Source organism: Hypanus sabinus, chromosome 29 (assembly GCF_030144855.1).
Source record: "Hypanus sabinus isolate sHypSab1 chromosome 29, sHypSab1.hap1, whole genome shotgun sequence".
Lineage (NCBI taxonomy): Eukaryota > Metazoa > Chordata > Chondrichthyes > Myliobatiformes > Dasyatidae > Hypanus > Hypanus sabinus.
Window position 1 is genome coordinate 27,793,480 of NC_082734.1, and position 19,722 is coordinate 27,813,201.

At 42.7% G+C, this 19,722-nt stretch overlaps 1 protein-coding gene across 2 annotated transcripts in view; it reads right to left on the bottom strand.

The window, feature by feature from the left end:
- The window catches only part of LOC132383163 (guanylate-binding protein 1-like), a 33,009-nt gene extending 14,827 nt beyond the window's left edge, over window positions 1-18,182 (bottom strand). Inside the window, exons 1-4 of one of the 2 annotated variants that reach the window (XM_059954034.1) lie at window positions 18,049-18,134; window positions 5,545-5,633; window positions 4,533-4,744; window positions 3,888-4,015 (exon numbers count right to left, since the gene is read on the bottom strand). In XM_059954034.1, coding sequence (XP_059810017.1) covers window positions 3,888-4,015; window positions 4,533-4,744; window positions 5,545-5,564 — 360 coding nt within the window. In that variant the 5' untranslated portion in view covers window positions 5,565-5,633; window positions 18,049-18,134. Of the gene's footprint in view, window positions 1-3,887; window positions 4,016-4,532; window positions 4,745-5,544; window positions 5,634-18,048 lie in introns of both variants that reach the window. The other variant, XM_059954035.1, reaches the window with a different exon arrangement.
- Between the last annotated feature and the right edge of the window lie 1,540 nt (window positions 18,183-19,722).

Below are 19,722 nucleotides of genomic sequence, written 5' to 3' on the forward strand. Positions count from 1 at the left end.
CATTCGGGAGAATGGGATGGGAATTGTGTGGGTGGGACAGGAAACGGAGTGGGTGATGGTCTTGTATCACATACAGTTCAAATGAAAAAGATGGCAGAATTCTTCCCTGAAGCTCAGCATGTACGTGATTAAAATGTTAACTAGTTAACAAATTAATAAATTTTTACTTCACATCTAGATTGTGGAGAGAATTTAAACATCCCCATTGCCTGTGGTGGGATTTGAACTCTGGTTTGTGGATCATTCCTGTGGGTTACCCATATGGTAATGAAACCAGTGTTCTGTTATTATCCCAAATAAAAGATAGAATAATAGAATCAATCTGATCAAAACTTAGTCAAAAAAACAGGAATATTCTGAAATAAATATAAAAATTTTGGTAAAATCATCATTTTAACTACAAATGTATATGAATACGACCAACAAGTGAAAATGTAAGTGGGCTCCATCTACTAAATGAGTACTTCATAGAGTCCACTAAAGGAGGAAAACCAGCTTTATAAAAATCCTTATTTTTTTTGTAATTCTGACACTTAAATATCCAAAAGAATCTGTAACTTTGAAAGGAATATTATCGTATATAGAGACAAATTCATTTAAAGGAAGTAATTCGCTTTTACTAAAATTTATTTTATATCCTGAAAAATCTCCAAATTTGTCAAATAATTTCAGCAAAGCAGGAATAGATTATTCAGGCTTAGATATATATACCAATAAATCATTAGCATAAAGAGAGATCTTATGCATGGTCTCATTCATAAAAATCCCATTTATATTTATAGTTTCACAAAGAGCAATAGCAAGGGGTTCTAATATTAAGTTAAATAACAATGGACTTAATGACAGCCTTGTCTTGTCCCCGTGATAGCTGAAAAAGGGGAGACCTACAGTTATTGGTGACAATAGTAGCAACAGGAGCTTTATATATAATTTTAATCCAATTATTAAGTTAATACCAAAAGCAAATTTTTCTAAAACATTAAATAAATATTTCCATTCAACTCGATCAAATGCTTTTTCAGCATCCAAAAATATTACACATTGTGGAGTTTTAGAAGAGGGTGAATATATAATGTTAAGTAATCTCCAAACATTTGAAAAAGAATAACGACCCTTTATAAAGCCTGTTTGATCTTTAAAAATGATTTTACCCAAAATACTCTTCAACTGATTGGCCATTATCTTTGAGAGAATCTTAGCATCAACATTCAGTAATGAGATAGGTCTGTATGAGGCACAATCAGTAGGATCTTTATCCTTATTTGAGGATTAAAGTAATAGAAGCTTCATAGAAAGTAGAGGGTAAGTCAATTTTCACAAAAGAATCTTTAAACATCTCCAACATAGATGGAGAAAGCAGTTTTCCAAATTCTTTTATAAAATTCTACAGGATAACCATCAAGTCCCGGGTCTTACCAGATTGCATTGAAAAAATAGCTTTATGGATTTTGGATTCAGTAATTTGGGCATCAAGAGTTTTTGATCCTCAGCAGAAATATTAGGGAAATCAATCTTTCGTAAAAAGGCATTCATTTCAGAAGAATCTACTGAAGACTGAGATTTATAAAGTTCAGTATAAAAATCTTGGAAAATCTTATTGATTTCTTCATATTCCCAGCCAAGGTACCATCCTTTCTACGAATTTTCAAAATTTGCCTTTTGGCTCCAGCCGATTTTAATTGAAATGCAAGTAATTTATTATTTTTATCTCCAAACAAATAAAATAGGCTCTTTAACTTAAGCAGATAACTTTTGATTGGATGAGTTAATAATAGATTATATAGTGATTGAAGTTCCACCCTTTTCAAAAATAAGTCAATATTAGGGGAAACCGCACAGACATTATCTAAATCTTTAATTTGTTTTGAAATTTTATCTAATTCTGCTTTTGTCTGTTTTTTTTTTGAGTTTAGCTGAATAAGAAATAATCTAACCACGTAAAAATGCTTTGAATGCATCCCATATAATTAATTTAGACATACCTCCTACATCATTAAAAAGAAAAAAATCTTTTGCCTGGCTTTCAATAAAACTGATAAAATCAGAGTTTTGCAGTAAAGTCTGAGACGTGCCATGGTGAACGGACAAAAATGACATAATCAAATTCAAAGGACAAACTCAAAGGCGTGTGATCAGATATAGCAATAGCGTCATATTCACAGTTTTTAACATTAGGCAAAAGGTGGGGATCAATTATAATATAATCAATCCTCGAATAGTTTTTGTGGACATGCGAAAAGAAAGAATATTCTTTATTATCAGGGTGTAAATGCCTCCATAATTAGATCAACCCAAAATCGATCAAAAAGGAGTTGATAACTTATTATCAGTTGATAACTGATGATTATTTGGGATAATAAAAGACCAAGGATAAGTAAAAGTCAAATACAAAAGTTGAAAAAGGACGGAGGTCTCGCTTTGCCTAATCTAATAATGTATTATTGGGCTTTAATTTGCAATATATGTCCTTTTGGTTATATTGGGGTGATAGGAATGATCGGCTAATCTGGGTAGACCTGGAACTGAGAGCTGTGAAACAGTTTTACTTAACTTCGTTATTGGGAGTTGCTCTACCTATACAATTAGCTAAAGTTGCTAATTTAAATTTATATCCTGTGGTTAATCACTCTTTACGTATTTGGCTCCAGTTCTGCAATTTTTTAATTCTATATTTAGTAGTATAATTTATCGTAATTACTTTTTTAAACCTTCCTGGAGTGATCCAATTTTTTGACTTAAATAAAGGTATTAAGTCTTTTTTGGACTTATTTAAAGAAGGCAGATTGATGTCTTTTGAACAATTAGTCGATAAATATTCTCTTTCATAGTTAGACATTTTCTTACAAAAATATTTAAGAAATTTTCCTTATATATTGGAGGCTGACTTGTTAAATACTATTATGAATATGAACCCCTTGATGAAAGGTTCTATTGGAAGAATTTATAATTTATTATTACAATGGGATAAGTGTCCTTTACTTAAGATTAAACAGGATTGGGAGAAAGAACTCAATTTGACTTTTATATGGGAGGATTGGATGCGGATTCTGAAATTGGATAACTCTTCTGTGCTTGTCACTCACTGATTCAATTTAAAATTATGCATCGTTACCATTGGACAAAAGAGAGACTTTCTAAAGTATTTCCCAATGTTGACAAGTATTGTGATAGATGTAAAACTGAGATAGCTACACTGACACATATGTTCTGGTCATGTTCTATATTAAAACCGTTCTGGAAGTCAGTCTTTTTGACAATTTCTAAAGCACTTAGAATCAATTTACAACCTAATAAATTGACTGTGCTTTTTGGAATAATTCCTCAAAATATTCATGGTATTTCTCTGTCTGACCAACATGTTATTGTGTTTGTTACATTGATAGCTAGGAGGGCCATTTTGTTGAAATGGAAGGACATACCTGCTCCTACTTTGTCACAATGGTTCTCTCAAGTGATGCTGTCTCTAAGTTTGGAGAAAATTAGAAGTCAAACCTTTGAACCTTTATTTGATTTTGAGAAGAGATGGGGCTCATTTGCTCGTTACTATCATTTCAGTTAACTGATAGATTTCCTCCGCGATCTAAGTGTAAATTTTGTTTTGATATATGTTTTCTTCTTGTTGGCAGTTTGATGTTTATTTTTAGAAGCTTTCTATGGTTTTTTTTCTCACTTTTCTTGCTTAGTAGGGTTTTTCTTAGTCACAAAAATTTTCAATCTTTAAGATAATTTTTTGAGGCATTGAAAGTGTTGTTACTTTGATGTACCTGTGTATTTTTGAATAATAATAATAATAATAATAAGAATAAGAAAAAGAAGAAGAAGAAGAAGATTTGAAAAGAAAGCAGCCAGTCTTCTGAGGAGGGAATAGTTGAGAGGGAGGGACTGACCTTCTCAGAATCTCCAAGACCTTCAGTGTCCAACAACAGGAGGACCTCATTGGGTCTCTGAGGGAGGGATCGACACCACATCCAGATTCCTTTGGTGTGAGCCTGGACAGATGAATCCACTGAGAATCCTGCAGAGGGAGAGAGACAGAGAGGGACAGAGAGGTACACTTTGCAAGAACATAAGTGGATCTGTGATCTTCCATAGCACAAAGATGTGCAGATTGTGAGTATCCTATCCCTCATTTGTGAGTGAGGGATAGAGTTTGAGAGGAATTGTTGGGAGCATGGGAAGAATAAAATTCGATTGCTGTAGAATTTGTGAAAGAGGACAATTGATGGTCAATGCGGTGTCAGTGTTATAGCAAGTAACTCTAGTCATTATTAATGAGACCAGTGTGTTCTCTGCATTCAAGATATGAGGCAAGCATGCAGTTTAAGTTCCTCAAATTTCTCTAGATCAATTGTCCAAAACAGTGATGGGAACACCAATGTGACACCAGTGGATGTCTCCAGTACATTTCCCACTGTTGACAGCTTGACAATACAAGTGTGCTCTGTGTCCCTGGTCTCAGGATAATTTCTGCAAGACAGATAGTAAACAGAGGTGAAAGGTTAGAGGTGGAAGTTTACAGCCACTGCCCTTACCCTTCTTATCTCCCGCGAGACAGTTCATGAGGTAGGACTTCCCTGTACGAACAGCACCAACCATAACCACAACAACCATTGGAACCTCGATGGACTGGAGGAGCTCTAGAGCCTCTGGGTTCAGCTGCAGCTTCCCGTCTGTGTTATAAACCAGTGGCATGGGTTTCCCCATCTTCTGTTTGTTGTCATCTGACTGTCCATTTGAGAAATAGCTACAAGGTCAGAGCAAGAGAATCACACACAGATTGAATAAGAGTAAATGTTAATCTATAGTATATACCAGCCCCCAATACCACGTATTGTATCCCTGCCTCCACATCGTTGCTGGGGATTTGTTAATTTATATCTACTCCCTCTGAACACCTGGAATAGATTAAGACCTATAATTCACTCTTGGGAATCTGTTATTCAACATATTAAGTCCCCAGATCCCTGCATTAAATTCAAGCCTCTAAAGCAGTCCCAGTGATCTGTTTAATACAGAAAGTTCCAAACCCCGGGATTACTCCTGGGAGTCTACTGCTGTACAATATAACACCCCAAAGAACCCTTCTGCTACACACTCCAAGGGATCTGTTGTGATATTGTCATGTTCCTGACTGAATAGCGGCAGGCCTCCAAGATCCAGCGCTCCAATTCCCTGGAGTATGGTTATCGGCCACTGTCCCTCAGACACTCAGACTGCCAATTATTGCCTGCCACATTCCTTCATGGAAGGTCTGTACTTAAAAGCCTCCTGCTGAGCACTCAGTGCTCAATCATAGGAGTTCCATTTGTAGTACTACTGTTTATGATTTTGCCTTTGGATTTTGTTTGTATCATCTTGTTTATTTTGAGTCTGAAATAATTCTGGACCTTTCTCTGCACTTGGGTTAACCACCATCCACATGTCTCATGTTACAGCATGATTGAGACATCATGAACTCAGGAGACTATGAATGTCTGCAAACCACATTGGCCTACTGGGAGCAACTGTAGGGAGACCTGACAACATGCGTTGGGAAATCCTCACCACTCTCCAGAAACTCTCATACTCCAGTAGGCAGGATCCAATTTCGGTCGGAGTGACTGCCAATTCCAGGAATATTCATGCTTGAGACTCTGTCAATAAATATTTATCCCCCATCAGGAAGGTCTCAGAGCCCCCTGCTTGTCTCTTGACAAGAGAACCATCCAATTCTCCTCCACCATCTCCCTCCTCTGTCTGACAGAACTGGTCCTCACCCTGAAATTATTTCCTTCAGCTTCTCCAGTTTGCAGTTCCTGATGTTTACAGTACTCCATGTGACCACACTAATGCTTTGTACAAATGTAGTGTAATGATCCAGTTCAAACTTAGTGCACTAACTGATGAAGGCCAGTATGCTAAAAAGTTTTGATTTGCTAAGAATGCTCACAGGAAGATAATCTCAGGGTTGCATGTGGTGACATGTATATACTCTGATAGTGCATTCACTTTGAATTTTGAACTCCCACTTTCTCTGAACCCAAGGGGTAGCTATGGGCTCAAGCTATGCCTGCCTCTTTACCATCTATGTAGAACAGTTTTATGTTTGAAACCTTGCCCATTTTACTCCCCAACTCTTCCTCCGCTACTTTGATGACTGTGTTGGTGCAGCTTAGTGCACCCATGCTGAACTCAGCAATTATATCTATTTTGCTTCTAACTTCCACACTGCACATAAATTCACTTGGTCCATCTCTGACACCTCCCTCCACTTTCTTGATCTCAATATCTCCATCTCTGAAGAGAAAGTCGACCGATACTTTTAATAAACCTATGCATTTTCAACCATAATTTTCTGGAGCGGTGGAGGCTGGGAGGAGATCTGACAGAGGTTTACAAGATTATGAGAGGCATATATAAAAGAGATAGGGAGTAGACAGGTTTGAAAAAGGGGACATAGGTTGAAGGTGAGGGTGGCAGTTTCAAAGGATATGTGGGGTGTAGGTTTGTTACTGAGTGTGGTGGATGCAAATACATTTGAGGTTTTTAAGAGAGATTTAGATAAGTACATGGATGGAAGGAAGATGGAGGGATATAGACATGGTGTAGGTAGGAGGTGTTGAAATTAGTGTTTGGGTATTTTTGATTTGCTTTCTAGCTGGTTCAGCACAACATTGTCAGCTGAAGAGCCTGTTTCTGTGCAGTACTGTTCTATACTCATTTTAAAAATGCCTCTTTTAAAAATAGTATTCCCTTTTCTCAGTTTCTTTTCCTCTGCCTCATCAGTTCCCAGGATGTGGCTTTCCATTCTGGGACATCAGAGATGTTCTCCTCCTTTTAAATTTGGAGTTTCCTTCCCTTTATTATTGATGCTGCCCTCACCCATATCTCCACTTCTCTTTCATCCAAGCTCACCCCATTTTCCCACTGCCCTAATAGTGAGAGAATTCCTCTTGTCCTTGCGTACCACCCCATCAGCCAGAGTATCCAACACATTATCCACTGCAACCTCTACTAACTTCAAAGGGATCCTACCACTAAACATATCTTTATCTTCTCCCCTTCAATTTCTGCAGGATCACTCCCTCTGTGATTCCCTTGTCTATTCCTCCCTCCCCAGCAATCTCCCTGAATGCATTTTGTTTCCCTGCAAGTGGCCCAAGTGCTACACATGCCCAAACATCTCTGCCCTCACTTCTGTCTGTGGTGGCCAGAGCCATCATGTTTGCTGTTGTGTGATGGGGCAGCAGGTTGAGGGAGGGTAGCAGACACCAACAAAATCAATAAACTCATTTGTAAGGCCAGTGATGTTGTGGGGGATGGAACTGGACTTTCTGACAGTGGTGTCTGAAAAGAGGATGCTGTCCAAGTTGCATGCCATCTTGGACAAAGTCTCCCATCCACTCCATAATGTACCAGTTAGGCACAGGAGTACATTCAGCCAGAGACTCATTCCACCGAGATGTAACACTGAGCGTTATAGGAAGTCATTCCTGCCTGTGGCCATCAAACTTTACAACTCCTCCCTCAGAGTGTCAGACACCCTAAGCCAATAGGCTGGTCCTGGACTTATTTCCACTTGGCATAATTTACCTATTATTATTATTTAATTATTTATGGTTTTATATTGCTATATTTCTAGACTATTCTTGGTTGGTGTGGCTGTAATGAAACCCAATTTCCCTTGGGATCAATAAAGTATGTCTGTCTGTCATTCAGGGCCATAAACAGTCCTTCCAGGTGAGACAACACTTCACCTGCAAATCTGTTGAGTTTGTAAATTGTGTCCACTGCTCCCGGTGTGGACTCCTCTCTGCTGGTGAGACCCATTGTAAATATGATGATGACTTCATTGAGCACCTCTACACCATATGCCAGATGTGGTACTTTCTGGCGGCCAAACATTTAAATTCCAATTCCCATTCCTGTTCTGACAAATCCATCCAGGACATGCTCTTGTGCCAAGATGAGGCCACCCTCAGGGTGGAGGAGTAAATACTTTTTTTCATCTGGGTATCCTCCATCCTGATGGCATGAATATCGATTGCTTTCTTTGAGCCTATTATTGGGATTCCACAAACTATTTTGTCTCTGACTAGTGAGTCTCTCAAGTTTCCAAAGTCACAGGACTAACTCAGTGTGTGAAGCCCAGCTAAATATTGGTCAAAGCTAATATTTTCTTTCTTTTCATAGGAGAAGAACATGTATCTCTCAAACATAATTTTTTTACTTGGGACAAAATTCTCCCCAAATTTTGTCATCAGAGTGTCCGATTTAAAGTTTGCCTCATCAACTCGAAAGCTGTTGTAGATGTCCAAAATATCTTTAACAATTATATGTCGAAAGATAGATGCTTTCCATTTTTCCTCTTCCCCTCTGACTCTACTCGCCCCTAAATATATACTGAATTTTTGTTTGAAGCGTTTCCTGTTATAGAGTCATAGAGAAGTACTGCACAGAGTAGACCCTCCTAGTCCATGCAGAAGACATTTAAATTGCCTACTCCTATCAACCTAACTGGGATTATTGCCCTCCATCTCCTTACTATCAATGTACAAATCCAAACTTCTCTTAATCTTTGAAATCAAGCTTGCATGTACCCCTTGGTCAGGTAGTTCATTCCACACTCTCACAACCCTCTGAGTGTAGAAGCTTCCTCTTATGTTCCCCTGAAAGCTTACCTTTCACCCTTAAGCCATGTCCTCTAGTTGTTGTCCCACCCAACCTCAGTGGAAAAAGCCTTGCAGATTTTACAAACCTCTTTCAAATCTTCTCTCTGTTTTCTATGTCTATCTATCTTCTATCTGCACAGTCCTAAATTATTTAATTGTAATGCTCTGGTTAAGATTTGTACTGCTGTGCTGTGAGGTATTTTTATTTAAGTAATTTTCTGCAAAATCACTGTGTCCTGTTAATAATAGTGTTTTGTCTTTGGCGCATGAGTAAAGTAATACCCCTGACTTCTCTGGAAATGAGCTCCACCGTTTACGTGCACATTGCACTGGATGAACTGTAATCAGCCCAGTTAATTTTCTTTTCCTTTTCTATAAGTTTGTGTTCGAGACCCGGTGAGAGGGTTACAGTTGTAGGGGTCTTCAGGCATTCGGATGCTGTGTGAATGCTTGAATACTGTATAAGGATTCATTAAGTGCTTTATTTGTGTGCTAAGCCAGTGTTTAAACTGGTGCTTGTGGAAAGTGAGGTGCATCTTAATTAAAGTACTTTATTATGGTTGCTGCAGGGCTTAATTTTTGATGCAATTCAAAGAATATATCCTCAAGCAATGCTTTTGTTACGTGCAGGGTCGATATTCAAATTCCCAATGAACTGCTACTTAGAGTGCTGTGTTCTGTAAAAGTAGGGAAAGTTACACTGATTGAATGGTATTTTTACCAATCGGCTGGTATGGATGTCGCGTTAGTCCAGACTTGTCATGGTCCGGTCTGTGAAATCTGTATTCCAGTTCAGATCCGGTCCATTTCATCCGTATTCCAGGTCTTCTGTTTTTTCCCTTGTTCTGTTGGGTGCCTTAATTGAGGCACCTGATTTGCAATTTGGACTGGCACATAAATACCTCTGCAAACCAGGGATTCCCTGGTTTATCTCTCTCCCCTCCCTTCTGAATCTCTGGCAATTACTTCAGCAGTGTATCTTGACAGTTACTTCGGCACTAACCTTCATCTGTTACTGTTGCCTGCTATCTTGCCTGCAACCTTGCCTGTGTCCTCGCCTGTATCATCATCAAATTCAACCACCTGAGTGAGTCCAGAGCCTTGCCACACCAAGATAAGGAACTATCTACCATTGAGTTTGGAACTGTCTCTTTGTGTCCCTGTGTTTAGCATCCGTGTCAAAGAAGAGTCCCGGCTCTACGTCCTGTCCCCAAGGAGGGTTCCTGACTCTGTGTGGAGCCCCAGCCCTAAGTCCTGTTCTGAAGAAGGGATCCTGGCTCTGTGTTCCGTGTACAAGTCCAGGCCGTATGTCCTGTTTCCAAGAAAGGGTCCCGGCTCTGTGTTCCTGTGCTCAAGTCCAAGGCTGTGTTCCTATGTTCCAAGACCTAGTCTAGGCATCGTGTTTCAGCCCTGTCCAAGTCAGAGCTTCGTGTCCTTATCCGGTCCATGTTCTTCACCCAGCCCGGGAGTTCCTTGCCCAGACCGGTGCTGGAGATTCCTCGTTCTGTGCTGCAAGCCACATCCAAGAACCTTGTCCAGTCCAAGCCAAGGCTTTGTATTCCCAGTACTATCTTGTGTCTAGTCTGATCCTAGTCCTGAGTCCTCGCCTGTATCTGGGTTCCGAGCCTGAGTCAAGACCCATGCTCTGGATCCCTGTCCAGTCTCTGGCTTGGAGTCCTAGTCCAGGCTCCTAGTTACGAGTTTCTTGTCCAGGTCCCACTTTCCTAGTTTGAGTCCTAGCCCAGGCCGGGTGTCCATGTCTTGTTCAGGGCCCATGTCCATGTCCAGCGTCGTTTCCACTCGACTTCTCTTGCTTTCTGGATCATCTTAGTACTGTTCCCAGTACTTCAATGTGTGTGTCTTGCATTTGAGTCTGCTCCCAGTGCCCCCCCTTGCAACAAGATTACCAGTGACGTGATTGAAGTCGCGCTGCCCAGTGGGGTAGGGACGGGGCCATGGTCAGTTCATATCTCTGGAGAGGCGGGGGAATGTGGCTGATGGTGAAGATTTTAAAGTCAAGTTGTTCTCATTTCTGTGAAGTGAGGGAAAGGGGTTGTCCGATGTGAGAAGTTCTCATTGGCTGAAAATGTTTTCTGGAGTTACGCCTGCAACTGATGGGGAAGACAAATATGGGGCTTTGGCTGCACTGCTTGTATCACAAAAGGGGCATTCAACTGTCTGAGAGAAATTGTTAGAGGGTGTACGAAGTTGTGAAGGGAGTGCTGTCACGTGACATGATTGCTGCATGTATTCGAATGACCCACAAGATGCACCCTCCTCCATATTTTACCGAGTTACTCAGAGAAGTTAGAGAGGGGGAAACACGACTGAGAAATGGAACATTTCCGAAAGCTGAGTAATGTCTTCAGAGCACAGCAGGCCAGGTAGCATCTATAAAGAGAAGCACTGTTGACGTTTCGGGCCGAGACTCTTCATCAGGACTAACTGAAAGGAAAGATAGTAAGAGATTTCAAATCTGCTGTGTTCCACCAGCATTTTGTGTGCGTTTGAATTTCCAGCATTTGCAGATTTCCTTATGTAATGTCTTCAGAGGTAGCTTCTGAGGCTAAAGTGACCCCTGATGCCACAGACAGAGATTTTGAGGAATAAGGTGAAAACCATTCAAGCTGATCTGACTGGCTAATGTTTCAGCTAAACATGACACCTATGTTGAGAACCATGACCCACCTGTTGGACCTGCAATGCTGCTGAAAAGGGTGTTTTGGCAATAGAGCGACCAGTACTTTCTACTGCAACCGTTGTCAGGAATGGGGGCCGGATGGACCCAAACGCAGGACGCAGACACTGAGGTACTAGGGGGAGGACAGGATGGGGATGCCATGGTATGTAAGGGTAGAGCTGGGGTTCAGGTAGATAGAGAGTCAGGCAGACAGAGCGGTGCGGGCTCCCGGAGTTCGGGCAGGCAGGCTGGTCCTACAGTTCGGGGCAGGCAGGCAGGTAGATTCCTTATGATGGGCCACAGGGATCCCGGGCAGGGCCACCTCCCAGGCAGGAACACAGAAGCCTGGGCCAGTCGCGGACACCTGGGCAGGTGTGGGGCACAGTCCATGGGAATCGAAGGGAGTCAAAGGTAAGAGTCCCTACGACAGGCCGCATGGATCCCAGGCAGGGCTGCCTGCCAGGCGGAAAACATGGAGGCCTGGGCCAGACGCGGACACCTGGGCAGGTGCGGGGCACAATGCTTAGGGAGCAATAGGTGGAAGGGGCAGAACCCCTGCCGGGCAGTGGCAATCTGACCGGAACTGCCGGATGGAAGCAACGGGTAGGAGGGTGCAGAACCCCCGCCGGGCAGCGGCAGTCTGGCTGGACCTGCCCGACGGAGGCAACGGGTAGGACACTGGGTCCAAGGTGAACAGCAGGAGTACTGTGATACACTGGTAAATTGGGAAAGGCAACCAACAGCGTGGCAGTGCAAGCAAGGAGAATAAGGCAGAAACGCAGGACCATCGCAAGAGAAGCAGGGGAACAAGACCAACCAGATGGAGCATATACAGAACAGTCCAGCAACCAGGGCAGAACAGGATTTCAAGCTGGGTGGCAACCAGGGCAGAACAGGATACAGGACAAAATGACCACCCACCTGGTCCCAGTCCCAAGGCCCCTTATAAACAACTGCAGCTCAATGAGTCACAGGTGTGCCTCCTTGAGCCAGGAGGGTCCTAACTAGTTCACGGGTGATGGGAGGGACAACTGCAGGACCCAGTGTCTGGAGCACTCGGACTGGATTGAGACCTGGAACATGGATTCCGGACCGGACCGGACCCTTACGACCATAGAAAAGATTGATACTTCATGCAAGACTGTGTGGGACAGGAAAATCTTTGGAAAGTAAGTCAGCGTTCAATCAAACAGAGGAGAAGAAGCAATATGGTGGGACCTAGTAAAAGACTGGCCTGACATTCCAATCAGTGTATTAAAGGCAAAACGCTATTCCTGAAGGATTCTGGAACCAATCTCTGATGCATCCATTCTGATTGAAGGTGTCGATGCTGGAGCCATACTTGAGGCAGATTCTCAAGGTTTTATTTCAGCACTTTTCTGCAAAAGCAGAGTGTCCTGTTAATAATAGTATTTTTTGTTTTAGCTAACGATAAAGAGCCATGTTGTCCAACTTAGGAATGTTGTGTCAGCCAATCAGGTATGCCTTTGTACGTGTTGTAACTTTCTCCCCAGTGGAAGATGCGGGAGAGCTGGATAAGGTCAAATGGCTCTCCACTTCCTCTCTCCCTCGATGACCAAATTGCTGAGGGCTCTAGCCAAAGAACGGGCTGTGAATCTCCTACATCCAACCTCCATTGGGAAACACCTTGCTCCCCACCCAGCCTGCTGACAGTTGCTGACCAGTCCTGCATAGTTGGAGAGCTACCTTTCAAAGGCCTCTTCCTAGCGATCTTCCCATGGGACTGTCAGCTCCAGCAGCACCACTTGCTTGGTAGACTCAGACTCAAGGACAATGTCTGGTCACAGGGTGGTGGCTGCGATATGGTTGGGGGACTTCAGCTGCGTTTGAGGTTCATCAACAGCTGCCAGTCCCTTGCAGAGGTCAGGATACCTGCAGATGTTCTTTTAACCAAATAAACCATATAACAATATAACAATCACAGCACGGAAACAGGCCATCTCGGCACTCCTAGTCTGTGCCGAACTCTTAATCTCACCTAGTCCCACCTATCCGCACTCAGCCCATAACACTCCACTCCTTTCCTGTCCATATACCTATCCAATTTTACCTTAAATGACACAACTGAACTGGCCTCTACTACTTCTACAGGAAGCTAATTACACACAGCTATCACTCTCTGAGTAAAGAAATACCCCCTCGTGTTTCCCTTAAACTTTTGCCCCCTAACTCTCAAATCATGTCCTCTCGTTTGAATCTCCCCTACTCTCAATGGAAACAGCCTATTCACGTCAACTCTATCTATCCCTCTCAAAATTTTAAATACCTTGATCAAATCCCCCCTCAACCTTCTATGCTCCAATGAATAGAGACCTAACTTGTTCAACCTTTCTCTGTAACTTAAGTGCTGAAACCCAGGTAACATCCTAGTAAGTCGTCTCTGCACTCTCTCTAATTTATTGATATCTTTCCTATAATTCGGTGACCAGAACTGTACACAATATTCCAAATTTGGCCTTACCAATGCCTTGTACAATTTTAACATTACATCCCAACTTCTGTACTCAATGCTTTGATTTATAAAGGCCAGTGTTCCAAAAGCCTTCTTCACCACCCTATCTACATGAGACTCCACCTTCAGGGAACTATGCACTGTTATTCCTAGATCTCTCTGTTCCACTGCATTCTTCAATGCTCTACCATTTACCCTGTATGTTCTATTTGGATTATTCCTGCCAAAATGTAGAACCTCGCACTTCTCAGCATTAAACTCCATCTGACAACGTTCAGCCCATTCTTCTAACCAGCATAAATCTCCCTGCAAGCTTTGAAAATCCACCTCATTATCCACAACACCTCCTACCTTAGTATCATCGGCATACTTACTAATCCAATTTACCAGCCCATCATCCAGATCATTTATGTATATTACAAACAACATTGGGCCCAAATCAGATCCCTGAGGCACCCCGCTAGTCACCGGCCTCCAACCCGATAAATAATTATCCACCACTACTCTCTGGCATCTCCCATCTAGCCACTGTTGAATCCATTTTATTACTCCAGCATTAATACCTAACGACTGAACCTTCTTAACTAACCTTCCATGTGGAATTTTGTCAAAGGCCTTGCTGAAGTCCATATAAACTACATCCACTGCCTTACCCTCATCAACATTGCTCGTAACTTCTTCAAAAAATTCAATAAGGTTTGTCAAACATGACCTTTCACGCACAAATCCATGCTGGCTACTCCTAATCAGATCCTGTCTATCCAGATAATTATTAATACTATCTCTAAGAATATTTTCCATTAATTTACCCACCACTGATGTCAAACTGACAGGTCTATAATTGCTAGGCTTACTTCTAGAACCCTTTTTAAACAATGGAACCACATGAGCAATACACCAATCCTCCGGCACAATCCCTGTTTCTAATGACATCTTAAAGATCTCCGTCAGAGCTCCTGCTATCTGTACACAAACTTCCCTCAAGGTCCTGGGGAATATCCTGTCAGGACCTGGAGACTTATCTACTTTTAAATTTCTTAAAAGTGCCGGTACTTCCACCTCTTTAATTGTCATAGGTTCCATAACCTCCTTACTTGTTTCACACACCTTACACCATTCAATATCCTTCTCCTTAGTGAATACCGAAGAGCAGAAATCATTCAAAATCTCTCCCATCTCCCTCAGCTCCACACATAGCTGACCACTCTGATTCTCTAAGGGGCCAATTTTATCTCTCACTATCCTTTTGCTTTTAGTTTAACTGTAGAAACCTTTCGGATTCACCTTTACCCTATTTGCCAAACCAACCTCGTATCTTCTTTTAGCTTTTCTAATCTCTTTCTTAAGATTCCTTTTACATTCTTTATATTCCTCGAGCAATTCCTTTACTCCATGCTGCCTATATCTATTGTTGACATCCCTCTTTTTCTGAACCAAGTTTCTAATATCCCTTGAAAACCATGGTGCTTTCAAACCTTTAACCATTCCTTTCAACCTAACAGGAACATAAAGATTCTGTACCCTCATAATTTCACCCTTAAATGACCTCCATTTCTCTATTACATCCTTCTATTACATAAAACAACTTGACCCAATCCACTCTCTCTAAATCCCTTTGCATCTCCTCAAAGTTAGCCTTTCTCCAATCAAAAATCTCAACTCTAGGTCCAGTCCTGTCCTTCTCCATAATTATATTGAAGCTAATGCTATTGTGATCACTGGACCCGAAGTGCTCCCCAACACATACATCTGTCAGCTGACCTATCGCATTCCCTAACAGGAGATCCAACACTGCCCCATCTCTAGTTGGTACTTCTACGTATTGTTGCAAAAAACTATCCTGCACACATTTCACAAACTCTAAACCATCCAGCCCTTTTACAGAATGAGCTTCCCAGTCTACGTGTGGAAAATTAAAATCTCCCACAATCACCACCTTGTGTTTACTACAAATATCTGCTATCTCCTTACACATTTGCTCTTCCAACTCATGCTCCCCATTAGGTGGCCTATAATACACTCCTATCAGTGTTACTACACCTTTCCCATTCCTCAATTCCACCCAAATAGCCTCCCTAGAGGAACTCTTTAATCTATCCTTCCAAAGCACCGCCATAAGATTTTCTCGGACAAGCAATGCAACACCTCCTCCTCTGGCCCCTCCTACTCTATCACACCTGAAGCAACTAAATCCATATTTAGTTGCCAATCACACCCCTCCTGCAACCATGTTTCACTAATAGCTACAACATCATAATTCCAGGTATCAATCCACGCTTGAAGCTCATCCACCTTTCTTGCAATGCTCCTAGCATTAAAATAGATACATTTAAGATACTCTCCACCTCCTCCTCTCTTTTCATCCCTAACAATGCCTTCAAATTTATTATCCTTTTCTTTCTTCTCCCCTACATCTTCGGGCTGAGCGCATCCCTTCTCCATCACCTGCCTTTCCACCCTCACACACTGTCTACTTACTTGCTCTACTGGTGAACTAACCTCCTCTCCCATAGTTTCCTCAAATTGATTCCTGCCCCCCCCCCCCATCTTACTAGTTTAAAGTCTTCCCTGTAGCCCTAGGAAACCTCCCCACTAGGATATTGGTCCCCCCCCAGGATTCAAGTGTAACCCGTCCTTCTTGAACAGGTCACGCCTGCCCCAGAAGAGGTCCCAATGATCCAGAAACTTGAATCCCTGCCCCCTGCTCCAATCCCACAGCCACGCATTCATCCTCCACCTAATTCCATTCCTACTCTCACTGTCGCGTGGCACAGGCAGTAATCCCGAGATTACTACCTTTGCGGTCCTTCTTCTTAACTGCCTTCCTAACTCCCTATACTCTCGCTTCAGGACCTCTTCCCCTTTCCTACCTATGTCACTGGTACCTACATGTACCACGACCTCTGGCTCCTCACCCTCCCACTTCAGGATATCTTGGACGCGATCAGAAATGTCCCGAACCCTGGCACCAGGGAGGCAAATTACCATCCGGGACTCCTGATCACCTTCACAGAACCGCCTGTCTGAACCCCTTTTGGTGGGTATTGGCTGCTCCCCAGCTCTGACAAAGGGAATGGCCTGCTTGGAGGGTCAAGACCACTTCGCCCACTCAACTCCTGCACTGATGACTTCAGCGATGGTCTTCAGGACCTGATCATGCCTTCATCGGTACCGTCCCTCACCAAGCGACTTTGTGCAGCCGCTGAGGATGTGTTCCAAGGTTCCTCTCTTGGAGCACAGTGGGCATGCAGATGACTCTTTTTTGCCCCATCTGTTCAGGTTTGATGGGCTTGGAATCACATCGTACACTGCCTGGATGAGAAATTGGATGCAGTGTGGCTCGGCTTTCCAAAGCTCAGCCCATGTCACTTTCCTCTCAACCACATTCTCTCATCTTGTCCAAGCTCCCTGTTGCTTCATTCCCACCGCCTTGCACGTTTTCGTCTCCTCCACTGCTGCTCTTACCTCCTCCTGAACTAGATGGCGCCTTTCCTTCCCTCTGATGGTGTCCATTTGGGAGTTGGAAATGATCCTAACCCAGCTCGGCATCATGTGACCACTCCCACCAGCCTCGCCTCTGCTTCCTGAACAGCTCCCCTGCCCTTCACTTCCTGCCAGTCCTCACTTGGATCCCTGCTCTAGGCACCTTCGGATCACTTGAGTCCCTATACTGTACCGCTCCTGTACTGCACTATACCATCGGAATCCGGAATGATGAAGAAGCAAAAATGTTTTTCAAAAATATCGGCTTTTGTGCTGTGTGGTTTCACTGTGACAGGAAGTTTTCTGGTCTTTGGAGAAGAGCCAAACTGCTCTTTATTGTATTTCCATCCTCCTACCCTGTTGAAAGTGAGTTAGTTCAGTGTAGTGAACCGCATACTCTCACAAAACAAAAACAGAAACCGCTTGGACATTGTTAGGCGTGGGGATTTAAAGCTTTGTTGTCACAGCTTGAACCAGATATTTCAAATTTTACTAAAAACCATGAAGCTCAAGGATCATATTGATGTTGATGTTGCTGTACCGCGCATAGTTTCTGTGTAATCTCGGTTTAAAGATAAAAAAAATTAAAGCAGAATAATTTTTCTCATGCTGGCATATGGAAAACATGTTTTTACATTATTGGGGCCCGGAAAGAGGGACGTTGGCAAGTATGAAAGTGCTTTAGAGCGGAGATGGGCTAGTAAAGGTTAGGAAACATTGACTTAGATTTTCCGTAAGAAAATATTTCATGCTTCTCTCACCTGAGTACACGGAACATCGAAGCAACTCGCTCTCTTGCCGGCAGCTTCTCTCCGTCGGAACCTAGAATCGAAAGTCAATCGAAAGGGGAATTTACTGCTGAAATTCTCTCTCCCGAAACTTCCGTGTTGTGCTGCTATTCGTGTTGGCATACTGTGTGCGCTGATTGGTTGAGTGTGAGAGTGTAAGAAAGAGTTTGGTTGTAGCGTTTGTTTGTTCCGTTTTCGTTTGTTAAGTTTTAAATTTTGAACGCAGCTACTTTTATAACTTGTGTTTCGTTGCCTTACATGCGTCGCAAAGGATATCCCCCTATAATTACTATATACTATACTATATATAATTATATAGTAGGGAAGTTGTTGTAAGCCTAACATGGCGGCACGAAGAATCTCTTCGCGGTATAGTTTTCTGGCGGAAAATGCTAATCGATCAGGGAACGCATATCTAGAAGGTCCAAGCACACACTAATTGTGCGGCATTATCTGGTACCCAGGGAACAAAGTAGTAGTATAAACAGTAGTTTACTTTTAAGAATTAAAACAGATACACCATTAATCTTCAGTAGTTATTCCCTCCCTCCCGCTCGCCCCCCCCCCCCCCCGGAGGTATAATAATGTAGCCTCTGCAATGCCAGTCTTGCCTTGTGTTTGGACTCGCGGACAGTTGCTCCCTGAAGAGTTTATATGCTAGAAATGCCAGCTAAGCCGATACCTCGGGAACAAGGTTTGTTTGAACGTGAGAAGGGGGTTGCTGACCTGCGATGTTGTAGAGAATTGGCAGATGTCCTGCAGGGAGGTAGTGTGCACCCAAGAGAACCACGGGTTGAGACTCCAGACCAGAAAGAGAGGTAGGTGACCGTGGGAAGGAAGCGCAGGGTATAAACTGCACACTGTCCGGGTGCATCATCTCTAGACTTGGAAGTGTTCAACCATTTAGAACATCTAGCAATGCCGGGCAAAGAACATGAAATCTCTGAGATGGTAGGCAGAACAGAGGAGCCCAACAGGCTCCTAATCGTAAACCAAAACCTCGTAAATAGATAGTTGTGATAGCAGGGGACTCAATTGTCAGCGGGGTGAAGAATCAGGTGTGTACTGACATGGAGTCTCACATGGTCTGATGCCTACCTGGAGCCCAAGTAAGAAACCTCTCTGGGTGTGTAGATAAGCTCCTGACCAGAGCTGGGGTGGATCCAGTTGTCATTGTCAACATCGGAACAAATGACATGGGGAAGGGCAGGCAAATTTAAAGAGTTAGTTGGGAAGCTTAGGGACAGAACTGACAAGGTGGTCTTCTCAGAAGTTCTTCCTGTGCAATGCCAGGTAAAATGGAGGAGATTAGAAGATTTAACGTGTGGCTCAAATCATGGTGTATGTTAGAAGGGCATAGGTTTATGGGATATTGGGGTGCCATTTGAAGCAGATGGAATCTGTACCAATGGGATGGGTTGCTTTTGAACCGGAGGGGCACTAATGTACTGGGTAGGCTTATGCTTCAGTGAATTGAGGACTGCTTCAACTAGGAAATAGGGTGGGACTGGTGCATTCCCCGGGAAATGTATCACTGCTAATGTAATGTGTTTTTTTTCCTGTATCATCAATGTTTGGGTTATAGCTACAGATAAGGAGGGCTTTGGAATGTCCATCGTCCAATGAAGTGAGTGTTTTTTCCCCTGA